General features: G+C 41.9%; 1 protein-coding gene across 1 annotated transcript in view; it reads right to left on the reverse strand.

Annotated features, from left to right (window-relative positions):
- The window catches only part of PTPRT (protein tyrosine phosphatase receptor type T), a 305,115-nt gene that overhangs the window by 90,749 nt on the left and 196,678 nt on the right, over positions 1–17,688 (reverse strand). The window contains exons 9-10 of the mRNA XM_042834507.1: positions 14,476–14,677; positions 11,215–11,317 (exon numbers count right to left, since the gene is read on the reverse strand). Coding sequence (XP_042690441.1) covers positions 11,215–11,317; positions 14,476–14,677 — 305 coding nt within the window. The remainder of the gene's footprint in view (positions 1–11,214; positions 11,318–14,475; positions 14,678–17,688) is intronic.

Genomic DNA, 17,688 nt, shown 5'->3' on the forward strand with positions numbered 1-17,688 from the left:
CCTGAGAATTGAGTCATCTACTTCATACACTCCAAAATTTCACCCTTAACATCTCCTATGCACTTTTAATCAGAAGCTCTGAAACTAATCTATGAACGATAATGAACTGGGTTTCACAGCCACCTAAGATGTACGTACAGGGACCCAATACACCGTTCTGCAATTTTCTCTCTATTTGGGGTCTGATTCTAAAGCCGTTACAATCAATTAAAGATTGCTACTATCTCCATACAGCTCCACGTAGGACGCAATATGCTGAAGTTAAGGTCAGCTTTCAATAAACATTTTTATGGAAAAGAATATGAAATAAAGATGTTCTGCAGTGTCATCTTCTGCAATATGCTTCGCTATTTCAAAGATTCCTAAACTAGCCCATTATGAATATTGGGCTGCAATTCCATCAATACAATCGTTAAAAGAAATCAGCTTCTTCACATCTGCAAGAAAGCATTCACACAGATAATGCTTACGAAAGTGATGCTACTTGAGGAAATAGTTTCTCATATTGCAAAGCTATTACACCAGATCTTTCATTTTGAAGTTATTTTTGTGTGCTCTTTAAACACTCATTTAAATTAAACAACTCTTTGGCTACATTTGCTCTAGTTGAAAATATCAAAATTCAGCCAAATTTGTTAAAAAAAAGAAAAAAAAAAAAGAAAAAAAAAAAAAGAAGATTTTAACTACTGCTGTTGCTATGAAAAAATCCTGCTGAGATAGAGCCAGCAGTAATGCAATCCATTTCATCAAGAAGGCTGATAACAGTCTCTCCACATTTTATTCCATTCTGACACTCACCCCCTACCACAGCCTTTCTACCTTGAAATTCATGAAACAAAATGTAGCGATTTCACACTTGGCTAACACTATTTGGAGCCACTGTTTTCATATGGGCTCATATGGGTTTCATATTATTTATCACTAGAATGTCAAGCTTTGTTAAATTTCTACAGCGAGTGGAGTGGGCACTAGAAAAAGGTAAGAAAATGTAAAGACTGATCCTATCCCTGTTGGACTAAAATTCCAACTATAGTTCATCTTTCCCTGTAGCTGGACTAATGGACTAAACTAATAACCCCAGCAGTGCCAGTAAACTCCAAACAGAAATGTGTTACACGTACAAAACACACACAGCTGTCACGAGGACAACTGTATTGAGAGTCAGTGTCTAACAACCAAAGGAAGGACTGTGCTTAAAAGCCCAAAAGCTCTGGCCTTTGGCCCATACTTAAAAAAGATTGCTTTCCTTCCATGCTCAGACCACCAGAACACTGCATCTATTTACCTGCCCTAGGGCTGCTCCGAAAGTAATGCCTCCTACTTTATGACATTGGCCCACAACACCAGAGGCAGATGTTGGTGCGATGGCAGAGGTAGAGGATGAACCTTCCCATCAATAGCCTGTTCCATTTTGTTGCCATGTGACACACGGCAGCAGAGGGGCAGTTTGACACTATAATATCTGACACTGAATTCTGTATGAAGCAAAGGGGTGGAATTGAATTCCTCCATACAGAAAAAAAGTCACCCACTGACACTCATGGACGCCCGCTGAACAGTGATGGAGATCAAGCAGTGGATGTGAGCACAGTGAGTGGTGCATTTCAGCAGTGGTGACAGCGACAGTGCGTTACCTCTGCTGGTGCAGATGGTTACAAGCATGGCATGCAGGATCTTGCTCACTGGCAAAAAGGCACAGCTAATAGTGGTGACTACGCTGAAAAGTAGTGGTTTGTAGCTGAGAATGTGCTCCATTAAATAGTGTCATTGTGCTCTTTTGCAGTTTCTTTGCAGGTTGCAGTTTCCATGGAAATAAATAGGAGGCATTACTTTTAGATTGACCCAGGTATATTTACACATGTGTAAATATATATCTGCATATATATATATATTTACACATGTGTATATATATATATATATATATATATATATATATATATATACACACATACATGCATCATTTCTTTAAATGCCTAAAGTTCCTCCTGTTTAATCTTATTGGGAAAAAACACACGGTAAAAATAATATAGAACTAGAGGGCATTTCAAAGCTCTGTGTTCCATTATCTCAGCCATCTCCATAAGGCTGACCTGGCTTGCAACACAGATTAGACATAATAGCTGCTGCTCCCCCGTGGAATAGGCCCAGTCCCTATCTCTCCAGCTCAATGTTATTTTGTGCTGGCAGATTAAAGATAATGAGTGCAGACAGATAGGGCTTTCGCTGCAACAGAAGCTAATGTTTGTGGCTTTGGAGGTGTTTTTTCCCTCCTGAACCACCTGCCATCTGTTTGATCTAGAGGAAAAAAAAAGCCACCACAACCCTTTTGTGCTGATGTCGCTTAGCATTAAACAGGCATCACTGACTGAGGTCTCAGTGATCGCTGGTTTGTCTTGAGACCAGATGAAAGTAAGTTTCAAGGACAAGAAGAGCCAAAGCAGTTGTTTAGCTACCTACAGGACCAGGAGAGAGTGTGGCAGGCCCTTCCCTGTGCCTTCTGCCATGCCCTCCATAAAGCAGAGCCTTGCACAAGGCTGTGTGTATCTGCATCTGTTCTCAATGAGTTTGGGTATTTCCAATGGCTCCCCTGAAATTAAGACAGTTTCCATACAGAAACAATCTAGTTTTTTCTCCATTTTACAGGCCAATAGCTACTGGACTACACAGGGAAAACCCATACATATGAATGTAAAATCTTTTCTTAACAACAGAACAATAGAATTGATTTATTTATGCAACTAAAAGGCTAATGAAAGCAAGACAAACAGGGGAACTTGCTCTAACATCAGCAGAAGAGTCATTATTAAATAAGGCCGCTGTGCTCACGTCACAGTCTACTCACTGTTATTTTATCCACAGACAATAGAGAACATGAGCTCTCTTGGGAGATGGTAACACAGATTTCCACCTTCTGAAAGCTACTGGCCAGATTCTTTCTGCCTGTTCTGGGCATACTGTGCTTTTCAGGAGGTGCAAAACGCTGATGCTTCTGACAGCAGGAAGAAGTGGCACCTTCAGCTCTGGAATACAAGTAAGCTGTGGGTGGGAAAACAGGAAAATGGAAATCCCAAGGATAAGAGCTGGCAGCTGGTCTGTCATCACTTGTAAACACCTTCAGAGATCCCCAACAGAGTGGGAATGGGGCAGATTTATCCAACAGGAGGCTGTACCTGATAAAGACATATTTCACCATTCACTCCCTTCAAAGCTATGCATCTTTTTGATGTGAGATAAAACTGAAACACAGGGTAAATCCTCTGGGAGGAATAAAAAAACCCCCTCAACCTGCATCAACATCAGCTCCTGCAATTAGTTTTAAATCAGGCAAGGTGGATACTGAGGAAAGTCAGCATCTTCTGTTCTACTGTTTGACCTTTCCAGTGAAATACCGTTCTCCACCTCTCTCCTCACCTTCCCCTTTTGCACCATGACTACTTTTAATTAAACCAGTCCAATTTCCCCTTCCTTCTGCACCGTAAGCAAGTCTCTCACCATCTCCTAGCTCTGCCTTTTGCTTTGGAAAAGCACTGTGCTAGGAGAACTGAAATTATAGGGAGGCAGAACAGCACCATGGCTGGAGAGGTTTACTCTTCTGAATTGTCTGGCTGCATTTATGATAATCCCTTCATTCCATCTGCAGCCCACGCGCTGGTGCAGCAGCCCCCTTTTCTAGTTCAAGAAATTATGTATTCATTATGGAGGAAATTAACACCTCAAAGCAAACTATAATTAGGAATTCTTCAATTCGGTTTATGCTTTTTCAATTAGGCCCTCTATAATTTTAATCACGGGAGCATTAACATGTTTCCGGAATTTATATACCTGTAGTATAATTAAATCCTGAAATGCCTTAGTCTGCAACAGCAAAGCAGAGCTTACTCATCTTCCCTTTTATTGCAGTTTTGTGTTATTGTAGACACATTGAGGGGCACCTGCTAGCACAAACACTGCCTGCCACATGTAGGAAGGCATCCATTTACCCTCTGAATATCTCAGCCCTGCTGCTGTTGGAGGAATGCTGGCTGGATAGGGCTCATACACTGCTTCCGAGGGGTGATGTTTGCCAGGGACTATTGCCCAGATTCATCCCATCTGATTGTAAGTACCAAAAGGAGCTGCTTCAATTAAGCAAACCTTCCTCCGTGGCCCATGAAGGGAACCAAGCTGCTGCCTGTGGGCAAGCTCCCACCTGGGGCAGCTCATCCCACCTCAAGGTGTGATCCAGGGGCTGCTGCAAGCAAAAGGAGGCTTGGTGGTACATCTCAACAAATGCATTTTCTACTTTTTAAAATATTTTACGCAGTTTGCAATTATCCTTTTATTCTGGGATAACGCAGAAGGGGAATACTGACTCTGGGTGCTCCGATGCAAATTAAGGAACATCTTGGGAAGAAGAAGTGCTCACACTGGAAATGGGGGCATTTCCCCCTGTTCCCTCTTTGTCTTACCAGCTGACAGCTTGATGTGAGAAAACGGCCATCAATTTGTGATTCTCAGCTTAAAGTTCAGACTTCATTAACCTTTTGATTGCTGGAATTTAACCTGACAGTTCATGTGGACAGCATGAAAGATTTATGCAAAAACATTCACTCCCTGACTCTCAATATCCTCAGGCCTTCAGAAAGCTCACTGAAAAATGTTAGTAAAAGCTTCACTGTGCAGCTAATAAAACGCTACTTGACACAAAAGAATTGTCTCTATGTGTAATTTGATTGTTAAAATATTATAATTAAAATATATGCAAATTTGATGGCTTTCCTCTCCCATTCCCAGCTGCTGCCAGACTCTCCACAGAATGGCTTAGCAAGACACAGCAGGTCATGCAGGCTCAGAGAGCAGGCATGTTTCTGATGGCTGATAAATGGGTAACGGCAGCTTGGTGACATTTTAAGGGACAGTCCTCTCAGATGTTGCAGTAAGAGAACTTATTTCCAGTACCAGATGAGACAACTGACCCAAAATGCCACTTATCCTCACTTTTTAGGGCCAGGATCTGACTCTTCAGGGGAACTAAAAAACCTTGAAACATCTATTCAACTGATTATGTCACGCTATATAAAAATCAAAATATTCCTTCCTGATACTTACAGCTGTCACCTTGTTTCCTGACTCAACCCTGCATCTCCACTGCACTTGATACAGCAGGCACAGCATTTGTAAGATCCAGAACAACTCAAAGTGTCACTGAAGTCATTCTGCATGTCCTATGACCACCATGCAATGACCCAGCAGATCCGGACGCGGATGCTCAGCTGTGCTGTGCCCTGCTCAGTTCACCAGGGGTAGAACACACTGCTGAGGTCAACCTGCAAATATTTAAGGCAAAACTCTGCTCCTTTTAGGTATAATAACCATCACAGCAGTCTGTACAGCTGCCATTCTTCCCAACCTTTCATGCAAATTCTCATTCTCTTGGGCGCAATCACACACCACTAAAGAAAAAGCAGCTCTAGTTTACCTTTGAGAGAAGAGGAACTCTGCTCATTTACCTTCAAACTCTTGCCTAGATGAAAGACAGAACGCCATGCAGGAGAAATCCAGCTTGAATGATTTCAGAACAATATCCCTGAGGTATATTACGGGAGATGTTAATTAATACAGATAATTAGGCTTGTACTATCAGAAGCCTAGATTGATAATCTCATTCCTCATTAGATACTACAAAATTAAAAGATCTAATGTGATGACTGTTTGCCCTGTGTTCAATCAACTGCGTCATGTGATGCATACACTGGAATAAGAGTTTAGTAAAAGCAGGCTGGGATTTTTATTTTCCAGGTATTTACAACACGCCTATCAATGCAACTGAACTCTCAGAATTACCAAGGGCATAATAATTTGTCAGGCTCCCCACAGCTTTAAACATCAGAACCTTTTTTATTGCTTTGCTGATCCCCGACTCCAGTCTTTATTTTCAAGCACGAGGTATTCTGTGCAGGAGTTTTAAGAATAAGAAATCGCCACCCATTCCTGGCATTAATGAATTTATTATAAGCATAAATGCCTGAGGCAAACTCATGTGGTAACACTCAAAAGTAGCAAAACAACAAGCTGAACAGCATCAACACAGACACTGAGATGTAAACACCAAAGCCCCTATCTGCAAAACAAACAAAAACCCAACAGATTCTGCAAATTTATACCTCCTCTTTTGTAGATCTCATTCCTCCTCCACCACACAATCAAGGTTATTCAGTTTGCAAATGATTCCTTTGTATGGATGTGAAGAACTAGTGTGCTTCCAAAAATACTACTACTACTAATACTACTAATAATAATCAAGATGCCAGCCAGAGGGATTTAGTTCTATTCTATAAAAATAGATGGTAGCTGAAATGACAAGAAAAGAAAGAATGACATGAAGATGAACATTATAGCCTATGAATTCAGACACTCAGCATTTCTACTTTGTTGCTCTGAAGTGGAAGGCAAGTGTTCAGCAGTGAAAGTCACAGCACAGCAACACAAGATGGAAGCAATGCCACTCCCCAACATTACAGGGTATTTTTGTTTGTTACTACGTGTAGGAAGACATGGACATGCAGAAACATCATAGAGGATTGCTTGCTTGGAGAACAGCTTGAGCAGAAAAACAGAAAAAAAACACTGTTCTGTTGAATAACAACACAACTGTTTTCTCTTGATTCATTTAGCAACACGCAGACCAAAAATATTTCCGTTATTTCATGCTTGGGAGACCAAAAATCAGATAATACTCAGGAGTAACATGGGGCTTTGTTCATACAAATTAATTTCTCCTACTGGCTGGCTGGTGATATGAAAATACTTGTTTCACCTTTTGCTCAGTGCATCTAAATATATTCAAAAGACTTCCAGTTCCCTTCTCCCATTTAGATTTCCTTATTTCCTTTAAGATATGCATCAATACGATAACCCATCCAACCTCAGCAAAGTGATTAAGTATATCCAACCACCGCGCAAACAAGTCTGACCTCCATAATTTATCCACCATTACTCACACCTCCTCCTTACCCACACCTGTGTATGTATGCACAGGGTCATGTGCAAAGTTCGAAAACTTACGTTCTAAAAACACTTTTCCTTAGCCCAGCACAAGTTCAGGTGCCTAAAGACCATCAGATACCTGATGCATCTGCCTGCCTGCCGTGCAAAAGAACAACACAGATTGGATACTGATACACTTTGCAGAACTGCAGCAAGGCCATACAGAAAAATTAAATTCTCTTTTTTTTTTTTAAGCAAAGAAATCTGCCACCACCTCAAACTCTGAAAGTGTAATTGCAGACTCTGCTCTAAATGGCCCAGCAGCTCCAAGAAATGGAATGGCATGCCAAACAACACTATCACCCTTAAGGTGAGCATTATTTCAACTTTGAAATCCCTGAAACTAACACATGCTCTGAAAATGTGATGTTCTCTGTAATAGTAACAGGTAGATACAACTGATGGTTTCTTAATAAACCAGATGGACTTCCAAGTACTCAGCACACAGCAAACAGCCCAGCGGACTTGTCATGGAGATAAAATCCCTCACAGCAGTATTTTCAGGCAGTGAATACGGTATAAATTCTCAAATAGAGGTCTAAAGATGTCATATGTGAATAATCTATGAAGGACCGACTCAGCCCTCCTGACAATAACAGATTCACAGGCAAAATTATCTTCAAAATCACACTGGGATTTTTTTTCAGGAAGGAGTTGAGGAATAAAGATTGGGAACACTTGCATTCTTCTTTCCCCCTTCTGAATCTATTACAGACGAATGTCAGTCTTCAGCAATCAATCACAACACCATTCACGGGCTTTGAATTGATATAAGAAGCACCAAAAGTTATTTTTAAAGGGCAACGTGGTGTCAAACTCTGCAGGTTTCACCACAAGGAAATAATGAAATGCCCAGGCCACAAGGGAGGATATTTATGCCTTGCTGATGCTCCACCTTTCTTCTGGCAATAAGACAAAGCCTACAAAAGTATGCCCAAGTTCATATTATTTTTATTAGTTCATATGAAAGTATCTTGGTTCTTATCTGTAGTTTGTTAACAATGTCAAGTTCACAACCATTAGTTTTATAAACAACCACATTTAAGTTACTGATCGTGAGCACAAGGAAACATCAGAAACGTCTCACTGTTGAAAGTGACTTTGGATTTAGTGCACCCGTATTTCACATGAGAGGAACAACAGTGAATCTTTTCTGAAATATTCTACAATATTACTCTAAAAATGATCTTGCAAATCGTACTCTGTATCGTAAATCTGTATGCTGCTCAGACTAGAGCAGAATGAAATAACACAACGCAGTCACATAACTATCTTTTGGGAGATACTGTTACCAATCACACCCTCACACATACTCCAATTCATCTCCCTAGCATCTAAGAGAAAATATGAAGAATAATTGCTATGTACTGAAGGTGTTCTTTTGTTGTTGTTGCTTCTTTACTTTCACATTTGGAAGGATTATATTGAAAACTTGGGGCACCACAGAGCAGAAACTGGCTGCCTGGAGTACTGTCAAGAGATGAGAGGTCTACCTACTCCTGCACAGTGACAGATCAGAGGCTTTATGAGCTACTGTGAGCAGTATCTATTTCAGACCATTTTCAAGAGCCCTTTCTGAAACACCCCAGGCAGGCTGAGTGGTCAGGTGGAAAAGGGAATGGATCGAGGAAAGCATGGCCATGCCTACAAGAGAGGCCAGGAGAGCAGACATCCTACAGACATCCTTTTAGCATGCTGGGCATCTTTCCCATCATGTGGAATCCCTCCACCCACCTCGCACAGCCTCAACACTCAGCACCAGTGTTGCCTGAATCTGAATCTGTATCTTCACTAATGCCTTGGTAAGTGAATGAGAAATGGCAATCAGACTAAGAGGGGATGGAAGCACTCAAGGTTTGCATCAAGATTTAAAAGCATTTTAAAAGTCAATCTGATGACAACAAGTAGAGACAAATACAAGATACTATACTTGTGAAGGAAAAATAAACTGAAAGCATAAAACAAATAACCAGACAAGAAAAAGAGAGTATATTAACTCTCAGGATGAATATGAGAGAAAAATCTACGAAAAAGCAAAGAAACACCTCATCCTTGTGTGTTAAGTGTCACCAACAGTTCATGGCACATTATTATTCTAATTGGTTGGATGGTGTTGAAGCCTCTGAGGGAGCGCTACCTACTTTTGGATATTGTAAGCGTGCAGAACAGGCTGAAAGAAAAGGGAATTGGTTGGGAAAATCTGATACAAGGTCAAATTTGTTGGATTTCATGAGGTTAGACTAAGAGCAGGCTATATTTATACAGCAAAAGGAATTCATTCATTGTTCAGCTATCACAGCTAATAAAAAGCTAAATATCCCCCCTGAGATATTTTAGGGGAGGACTCCTCCCCTGTCACACACATACACCTCTGCTCTGGTTTTCTGTGTCAATGGACAGGGCTCTGTAAAGGAAGTCACCTCATCATTTGGATGTGGCATAAATATTACACTGCAAACGTGCACCATAGGCCACAATGCAATTAAAGAAACTAGACTGAAAAATTAGGAAAACTTTATAGATTTTTTTTCTTATAATAGATGCATTTGCTGAAAAAGACACTATTCTCTGAACGAGGTTAAAGTATAGCAAATTGGCTTCAAGAAAAATTGCAAGACTTTCAATAAAAAGACGAAATAGCAACACTCTTAAGACAGCAGGTGGCAAAACGAGATACAGGAACGTTCCCCCATATAAAGAAATAAAACAAAACAGAGCTCTGTGATTTTACTGCCATTTTCCAACACAACAATATCCCTAAAGGACTCAGAAAATAGGCTTCTAAATTTGTTCATATGGAGTACCAGAGATTAAAAGGGAAATGTTGAAGCCTGCTTCTCAGAACAACTAGAACAGGGGTGGTGCTCAGCAGAAATAGATAGTTTGCTTTAAACTAATAGTGCAACTTGGGAAAAAGCTGTGACATAGATGGAGCACTAATTGAGATAGGATACTTCATTAAACTAAACAAGTTTACACGTGAGTAATCTGTTCCTGAACCCTTAGTGAGACGCCTTCAAAAAGCACTAGGAACTCATCCGTGGGATGTACAAAGCCCATTCACTTCTGAGAGAAGCAATTATTTGTTTTTAAAATACCACTCAGAGGGAAAAAAGAAGTGTCTTGTGAAAACTCAAGGGAAATCCTAAAGAGCTTACAGGAAGGTAACGGCTGCTGGGTATTTTACAGAGCAGCCCAGATCCTCCTAGGTAAACTACAGCTAATTTTATCATAAGCAGTTTAATTCACATGCTCAGCTGAAGAGAACGGAGGATGGAGGAGTGCCTGGCATTCCTGCTATCTTCAGGTAAGGCAGTGCTGTCTCTGAGAGGCAGTTTGTTCTCTTGTGCTGATGCCTTTCAACACATGTTTTCCAAAGCAAAAGACAGCAGTGGAGTACAGGCCTCTAAGTCACGTTTCAGCAGCCAGAGAGAGATCTGCAGCTAGGTGCCCCATTTCAGCCCTGGAGAGCCGGTAAGAATGGGATCCAGCCCAGGATTAGTCACAAAATTAGTCACAGATGTTTTCTACAAAGCCATCATCCCGTTCCACAAGTTCCATCTGTATAGCTTCCTGCCCCTAAGTCCTCCATTCTGGAAATGGAAACTGCCCACCTACAGCTGGTGGCATCCCACTAAACCAGAGGGACTCTGCCAGCCTCCATCACCTCCTGTCTCTGCAACAAGCTGGGAGCAGCAGCTGGCTTTTAACACTGAGATGTGAGGAGCCTGGCTGGATCTGGGTTTGGAACAAATGATCTGCCAGCATTAGTTCAGGCATTCCTACCATATAGTTACAACAAAGGCTTGTCCCTCATAGAAACAAGGGCAGGAGATGGAGGCCTGCAGCCTTGTTCACGCTTGCTGAGCTCACATCACAGCACATAGCTTTATAAACTGAAACTCCAGTATTGCTGAGGCTCCTGAGGCGATGCTGAAAGGGCAGTAACCCCATGCAATGCCATCAGCAACCATTCCTGGAGGTGAGCAGCGGGATGCATTTATAGGAGGAAACGTGAAAGGCAGAATCAACAGCCAAGTTGGCCATGTAGCCAGCGTTCACTTTCAACAGCTCCGTTATCAGATGAGAATAAAAGATGAGTGAAACCTGGGGAAGAAGGAGAGGAAAATGCTGCAAATAAAATAAAAAAAAAAAAAAAAAAAAAAAAAAGGAATAAGAACCACCCACCTGACAGGGGCTCCCCGGGACTGAGCAGGCTTCAGCATGACAGTGATGGTGGTGTCTGTCTCATTCAAGGGCGAGTCCGTGTCGTACTCTGGCATCGATGGTGCTATAGCAGAACAAAGAGCAACACGTTACTGAGACACCAGTTGCTGCCTCTGGTAGTGATGGCAACATGCTAGTAACATTTCTTGGAGACCGTTTAACATTTCTCGACTGAAACATCAAAATACTTTCTCAATGTTATGATCAAAATTGTCATAACTGCTTAAAAAATTTGTACACTCATTTCCTATTAAAATTAAACAGGACACCCAAATCTTCAAGCTGGCTTTGAAAATCCTGCCTTGAATTTTTAAGACTTAGCAGTCCTTTGGGATGGGATTATTTCTTCAAAATTAAAAGTAGATTAACTGCATGGACATTGAAAGATGCCATCTGAGACCTGTGAATCAGTGGCAGGGCTGAAAGCTGCACCCAGGAACCCATCTCTTGTTCACTATTTGTGCCAATGGATCAGAGTTCTCACATCTTAGAGAATTTTTAATGCACATGTGTGAGCTCTGTCTCCTGGATTAGCTGGAAGGTACATTATGAAGTGGGAAGGCATCAAAAGAGAAGAGCGTGGAATTATTTGAGCACTCAAATGGGTATTCAAGCCCAGTGCTTTAGTGGTGTGTCCACCAGCGCGTGTTGAGGGCAGTGACCAACCACAGTATCCATCACTCCAGCAGTGGTGTGATGTGGGAAACCGCTGACCACTCACACGTAGCCACAGTCCTCTTCCTACTTCTGCCTTATTTCCTTCTGCTAGGGTCATTTCATCAAGGTGGGAGAGGTTTCCCTAGGAAACACAGCCTACTCATTATGTTAAGTCTTCCTTCCCCTGTAGCAGACATCCCTTAGGGACAAAAAAAACCCAGAAGAATCTGAGCAGCATTGTATTTATTCCAAAGAGGTAAGCTTTGTTGAAATTTCCCTAACTATAAAGCAAATAGAAGAATTTACATGAAGAACATAGTCCCACTCAGTTCATCTACAACTCTCAAGGGCAAGCTGCATTGTGGGGGTCCCACATTTAATCCTCTCACAGCGATTTCCACAGTAATCCTGTTTACAATCAGGATTTTTATCTAAATGCCTGAAAACTGTTAAGCATGGTGTTTCCTATTATCAGCTCAGCAACTGACTTCCCTATCCATAAGCTGGCAGCGAGTTCAGAACGAATGGCAGTTCCTTAGCAGGGATTCCTCTGCAGAAGGTGCTGTGCATTGAGGAAAGCAGTATGAGTCACTTAAAGATGCAGGGCACCAGCAGTACCCAGTAGCTGACAGCACTGTATTCACTGGAAATGCCACAGTCAGAACTGTGCTGCTCCTGTACTTGGCAGAGGGGACACTGCAGTGTTGCAGGGCTCCCTGGGCACCATGAGCAGGTTGGGCTGTACCTCTGCAGGCCCTGTTTTGCTGCAGCTTCCATTGGCCTAGTTGAAATGCTGCACTGGTGTGACTGAATGGCCTCTGCTGCGTCAGCCAGCTGGGCTGGTTCCTTCACAGAATGCACCATTTGACTTTCAGATGCCATTTAGTTGAGAAACAAATGGAAGCAACATCGTTTTTGGCAGGAGTAGCTAATGGTATCGAGTACAATTCAGCAACTGCACTGTATTTGTCACAAGATGCTGTAACAGGATATGGCATTTTTGTGTCCTCAACATGGAAGAGGTGGACAGTGCCTCATTAAAATGACTCTTGGCAGTGACCTCTGTAAAGCAGCAAGCACTGCTCACTGATGTGGTGCCTATTTTGCTGAGTCCTGGCCAAAGAGAAGTCCTTGGGAATTCAGGCAACTAGTATTATAAAGTGTGTGATAAATAGTATATGAGCGTGATAAATAAATTAACAAACATCCACCCAGATAAACATACACATTCACACTTTCCTACCGCATAGGATGGCTTTTCATTTTAAAGCCAGCAGTTTCAAAGACAGCCTTACAAAGACATTTTTATAAGTGAAAATAAGTCAATACAAATCTCATTTTTCTCTCTGCTTCCTTTAGGACTGCATCTTAAAGTAAATATAACAGTAACTTCAAAATCCCGTGCAGAGGGCTGACCATACAACAGTACAATTGAATGCCAGAGATACCTGAGTGGGGCCTGTGTCTGTCTACTACAAACAAGAAGTTTAGAGGACAGAGAAACAGAGATGACAAACTGAGCTCAGTGCCCATACATTTAATAACCACGCAGGCTTCTAACAAGATTTGAGCACTCTCTTAAAAATAAAATGAAAAGAAACTGAATAAGAAGAGAAAAGCACCCCCATTCCTGTGCTGTTTTGTTTCTCTGGCCGGAGGTGGGCAGAGCACACACCATGCCTTCCCTCTGCAGGCAGCCTTACAGCCCGTGGCTGTACTCCAGGTGGATGTGACATGAACTTTTGCACTACATCTAAAAGGTTCTAGCTTTGCTGATGGTCAGTGCAGAGAATGGCGATATTTTATTTTCTTAAAATGTTAAACTGTCATTTACTGCTAACAACTTACTAACCAGTTCTGAAAGATAAGGGAAAATATGCAGAGCTGCATATTTCATCATTACAAGCGTCCCAAACACTTGATGTCTCTATGATAGATACTCCAGAAAAATGTCCCTTAGAGAACCTGGCTTAGTGAAATTCTAATATTTAATTCTGCATATGTTCATTCAATGTCATCTCAACCACCACCTTACCCATTTGAGCTGTTGGTAGCCAGACCAAGTTTCCTTGCTTCTACTGTACCCAGGAGCTTTCTCTGCAGTGCCTCCTGATTTCAGTGCCTTTGACATCCTTCTCTGCCTAGCTGAAGCCCTCTTTGTGGCCTTACTCATTAAAGAAGCCATAAATGCAGTTTCTCTTCCTCATTTTCCTCTCTTTCAGCTATTAATTCAATTACTTCACTGCATCCGTTTTTGGTGCGTTCTTGAGATAAAGCCGCATTTTTGAAGGAGCTTCTGTGACCAAGCATATAATTTGAATAATCTGCTGTAGTAAGAGTTCACCTATTGAACTAACAAAGGTTCCCATCTGAAATCCTCCTAAGGCATCCACAAATTAACCCCTGCATTTGTAATCTGAACAAACATAGATAATAGATTGTGGTCCCTATGAAACTTGTGGAGGAGACACCAAGCTGAATAGCTTTTTATTGTTTCGCACATCAGCTGTAGATCTAAAGAACAAAGCCCTGTAAAGTTCCTTTTTTGTCTTCCCAAAGCAATACCTGAAATCTTAGTTGCAATCCGTGTTGTGATGGGTGGCCCAAAGCCCTTCACTGTGCTGGCTTTGATGGTGAATGAATACGTTGTCCCTGGGTATAATCCTACAAAGAGGTGATGTGTTTCATTCCTTAGTTTGAAGACCTTCCCTCTTTGGCTGGCCAGGTCAGCACTGGGATCCAGAGACCCAACGGCCTTGTAAGTAATCTGCAAATGAAGAACAAGGACAGTAAGGTGATAGGAGTCTTCTGCACCCAGCCTCTGTCTGCGCCCCTATTTCACTCCCCTCTTGGAACTCAAGATCCAAAATAAAAGGGCAGATATAAGGGTAGCATCTCCTAGTGAAGTGCCCTGTGTTTGGATGCTGGCAAGTGAACATCACCATTTTTCCAGGCGTTACTTCGGAAGAAGCTAATTTCTTCTCTCCACTAAAATCTCAGCGTTTGCTGACGTTCAAAAGCCACCAAGAATTGCTTTTCATTCCCCACCCCAAACTTCTGCAGCCGAAGCTGAACACAGCACAACTTGCAGAATTTTTTGTGAGAATTTCCCACAGCACAGAGGAACTTTTGGTGCACACAGGGATACATTTTCCATCAAGCAGTTGTTGTTTTCAGGAGGCTTTTAAGAAGAAACAGGAACCTTTTACTGACAACAAAATTGTCTGAATTCTTCTCCTATGCTGAAGACATCGCACCAAAATGAAAGACTGAAATTAAATGACAGGTTCACGAGAAATAAATATCACCAAGCCTTTAGACAATAGTCCCACTCATTTTCCTTGAGCTCACGAGACAGTTGCTGATAGAATTTCCCAGTTTTAGCCCCGGGCTGCAGGCTTACACATGGCACCATGCCTGAGAGCAACCCAGCCAGGCCACAGCCCTGCGTGCTCTGCACTGCTAACACGCCTTCAGGGGAACCCAGGCTGAACATCCTTTGAAATTCTGCTCGAGCTCCATTCTGTTTACCCACGACAGCCCCTCTGATACGCAGACACTTTTGAGGAGAGCTCATGACTTATTTACCAGCCAATTCCTTCCTCACCTTCCAAATTCAATCCAGAGGCAGCTCAATTTCAACTGAGCTGTCAATATAATATAACGCGCTCCGCTGCTCTCCTAACCTTTCCTTATATTATGGGATCCTCACTTATTTGTAATGAAACACTATGAATAAATCAATGTATGTTAATATATGAAGTCTTCAATATTTTATGAAGGACTCCATGAAAATCTAATTCCCAGGTTTGCTGAAAAAGCCTTTGAAAATTTTTAAGTTGCTTGTATTGTGACAGGAGGAAAATGTTCTGTTTAAAGGAAAAATAAACAAGCAATATTTAAAAGATGGGGCTTTAATAGTAACAGAATAAAAAGGAATTATAAATAAGCAGCTTGTAGGTGGTCCCATGGCAAACCTGCTAACTTTTCCAGGAATTACAACCAGCTTTTGAATTTTTATTGCTTGCTAGAAACCTGAGGAAGAGACAGCACTTGGCGCAGTGATCATTAAAACAAGGCAATTAAGTGCTGGAGGAGAAATGTTTAGTCCTGCTCCTTGTCCTCAGGCATGGTGAGGTGCACACAAGGCACTGCTGTGGCACTTAGAGGGAACAGCACCTGTGCACCTCCACCAGCAGAACCTGAATGGGGTCAAAGACCTTAAACACAGAGATGCAAGCCAGCCAAGGCCCCAGCAAACTTCAGTATGAAAAATGCATGCACTGTGTTTGTTAGGAATGAACTGATGCAGTTTATATGCTCTATTTGTAAAAAGAGTGTTAGAGAAGTGAGAATTGTGTATGCTTCTGCAGGAGAAGGAAATAATGAGGAATTTGGGAAACGGTGAGGAACATCACAAGGGCACCAGGCACCACGCTCACGGGACATCCTGTGCAAAACCACAGCTGTTTGTTTCCAACACACTGCACAGAAGGTCATAAAGGAAAGTGGAAGATAAAACTATCCTTGATCTGCATTTAAATAAATGCATTCACTTACCTTTACTAGTTCTAAAGTTACTACAAAATGAAATATTTTTCCTACATCAATATACATGCATATCCCCTAAAGGCAAATGGGTAAAAATGTTTTTGAGAGAGAAAAAGAAGAACAATAATAAGGAAAATCACTGCTATTAAAAAAAAAAAAAAAAAAAAAAGAGGGGGAGGCTTGCTGCTCACTAAATGAGCACAAGGAATCTTAAACCAGCATGGGTTCAACTCATAAAAAGTGGGAAGGAGAAAGCAGCACTTCAGAGAACACATCCAAGATTATTTGAGGTTACAGCTTGGGCCGATTTTCAGAAAGACTGTTCACTTACATCAGTCATTTCCCCAGATGAGTTTTTTTAAGGATATGTAAACTGTGGTAAAGACACACACCTGACATAACCAAAGTGCAAGACGGTTACTGCAGCAGACACCATTCACATTACTGTGGATCTTACTAACCCAGGTGAGAAAGAACAATCCCTGTCCCCAAAACGTGACACTTAATTTTAATGTGGAAACAGGGAGAAGGGAAACAAAAAGCAGTAGTACAAAACTTAACCAAAACAGTGGTGATGCAGTGGCACAGCTGCCCATGGAGGTAGTGGGGTCACCATCCCAGGAGGTGCTCCAGATCTGTGGGGATGTGGACTGAGGGACAGTGGGCATGGTGGGATGGGTTGGGGCTGGACTCGGCGATCTTAGTGGCCTTTTCCAACATCACTAAGTACATGATTATATGATTTTATTGCTCATACAAGAGTAACTCTCAAGCTCTTCTCTGCTGCCCACAGTAAGAATGATGTGGTTAGGGAGGTACTGAGGGCCAGAATGCAGCTGAGCTCCCAGCTCTGCTGATGGCCTCCTTCACAACCATGTTCTCTGAGCCTCTGTTCTGCCATTTATGAAATGAAGGCTATTACACTCCTCTGCACGAACATTTTTGAGGTTGAGGGCTTCTATGCATTTCCATCAGCTGAGTGCTGATGGTTAAGCAGCAAAATCTCAGGTGAAATGTGAAGTGGTCCCAAAAACAGAGCACTATTTGGAAAAGGAGGTGAATTCTCTTCCAGCTCAGAATAAAACAGAATCATTTTCCCTTCTACAGCAGCCAGCCAGGCTGCTTGCTGCTGGCCACCCCCCAGCCCCACTGCTCAGCCCCCAGGCTCATCGTGCCTTTCTCATGGCCAGAACAATCTGTAACTGTGGAAGCTTTGGTATTTCTTCA

Source organism: Centrocercus urophasianus, unplaced genomic scaffold (genome assembly GCF_019232065.1).
Source record: "Centrocercus urophasianus isolate 14NV4802_14NV808 unplaced genomic scaffold, USGS_Curo_1.0 seq_47, whole genome shotgun sequence".
Classification (NCBI taxonomy): Eukaryota; Metazoa; Chordata; class Aves; order Galliformes; family Phasianidae; genus Centrocercus; species Centrocercus urophasianus.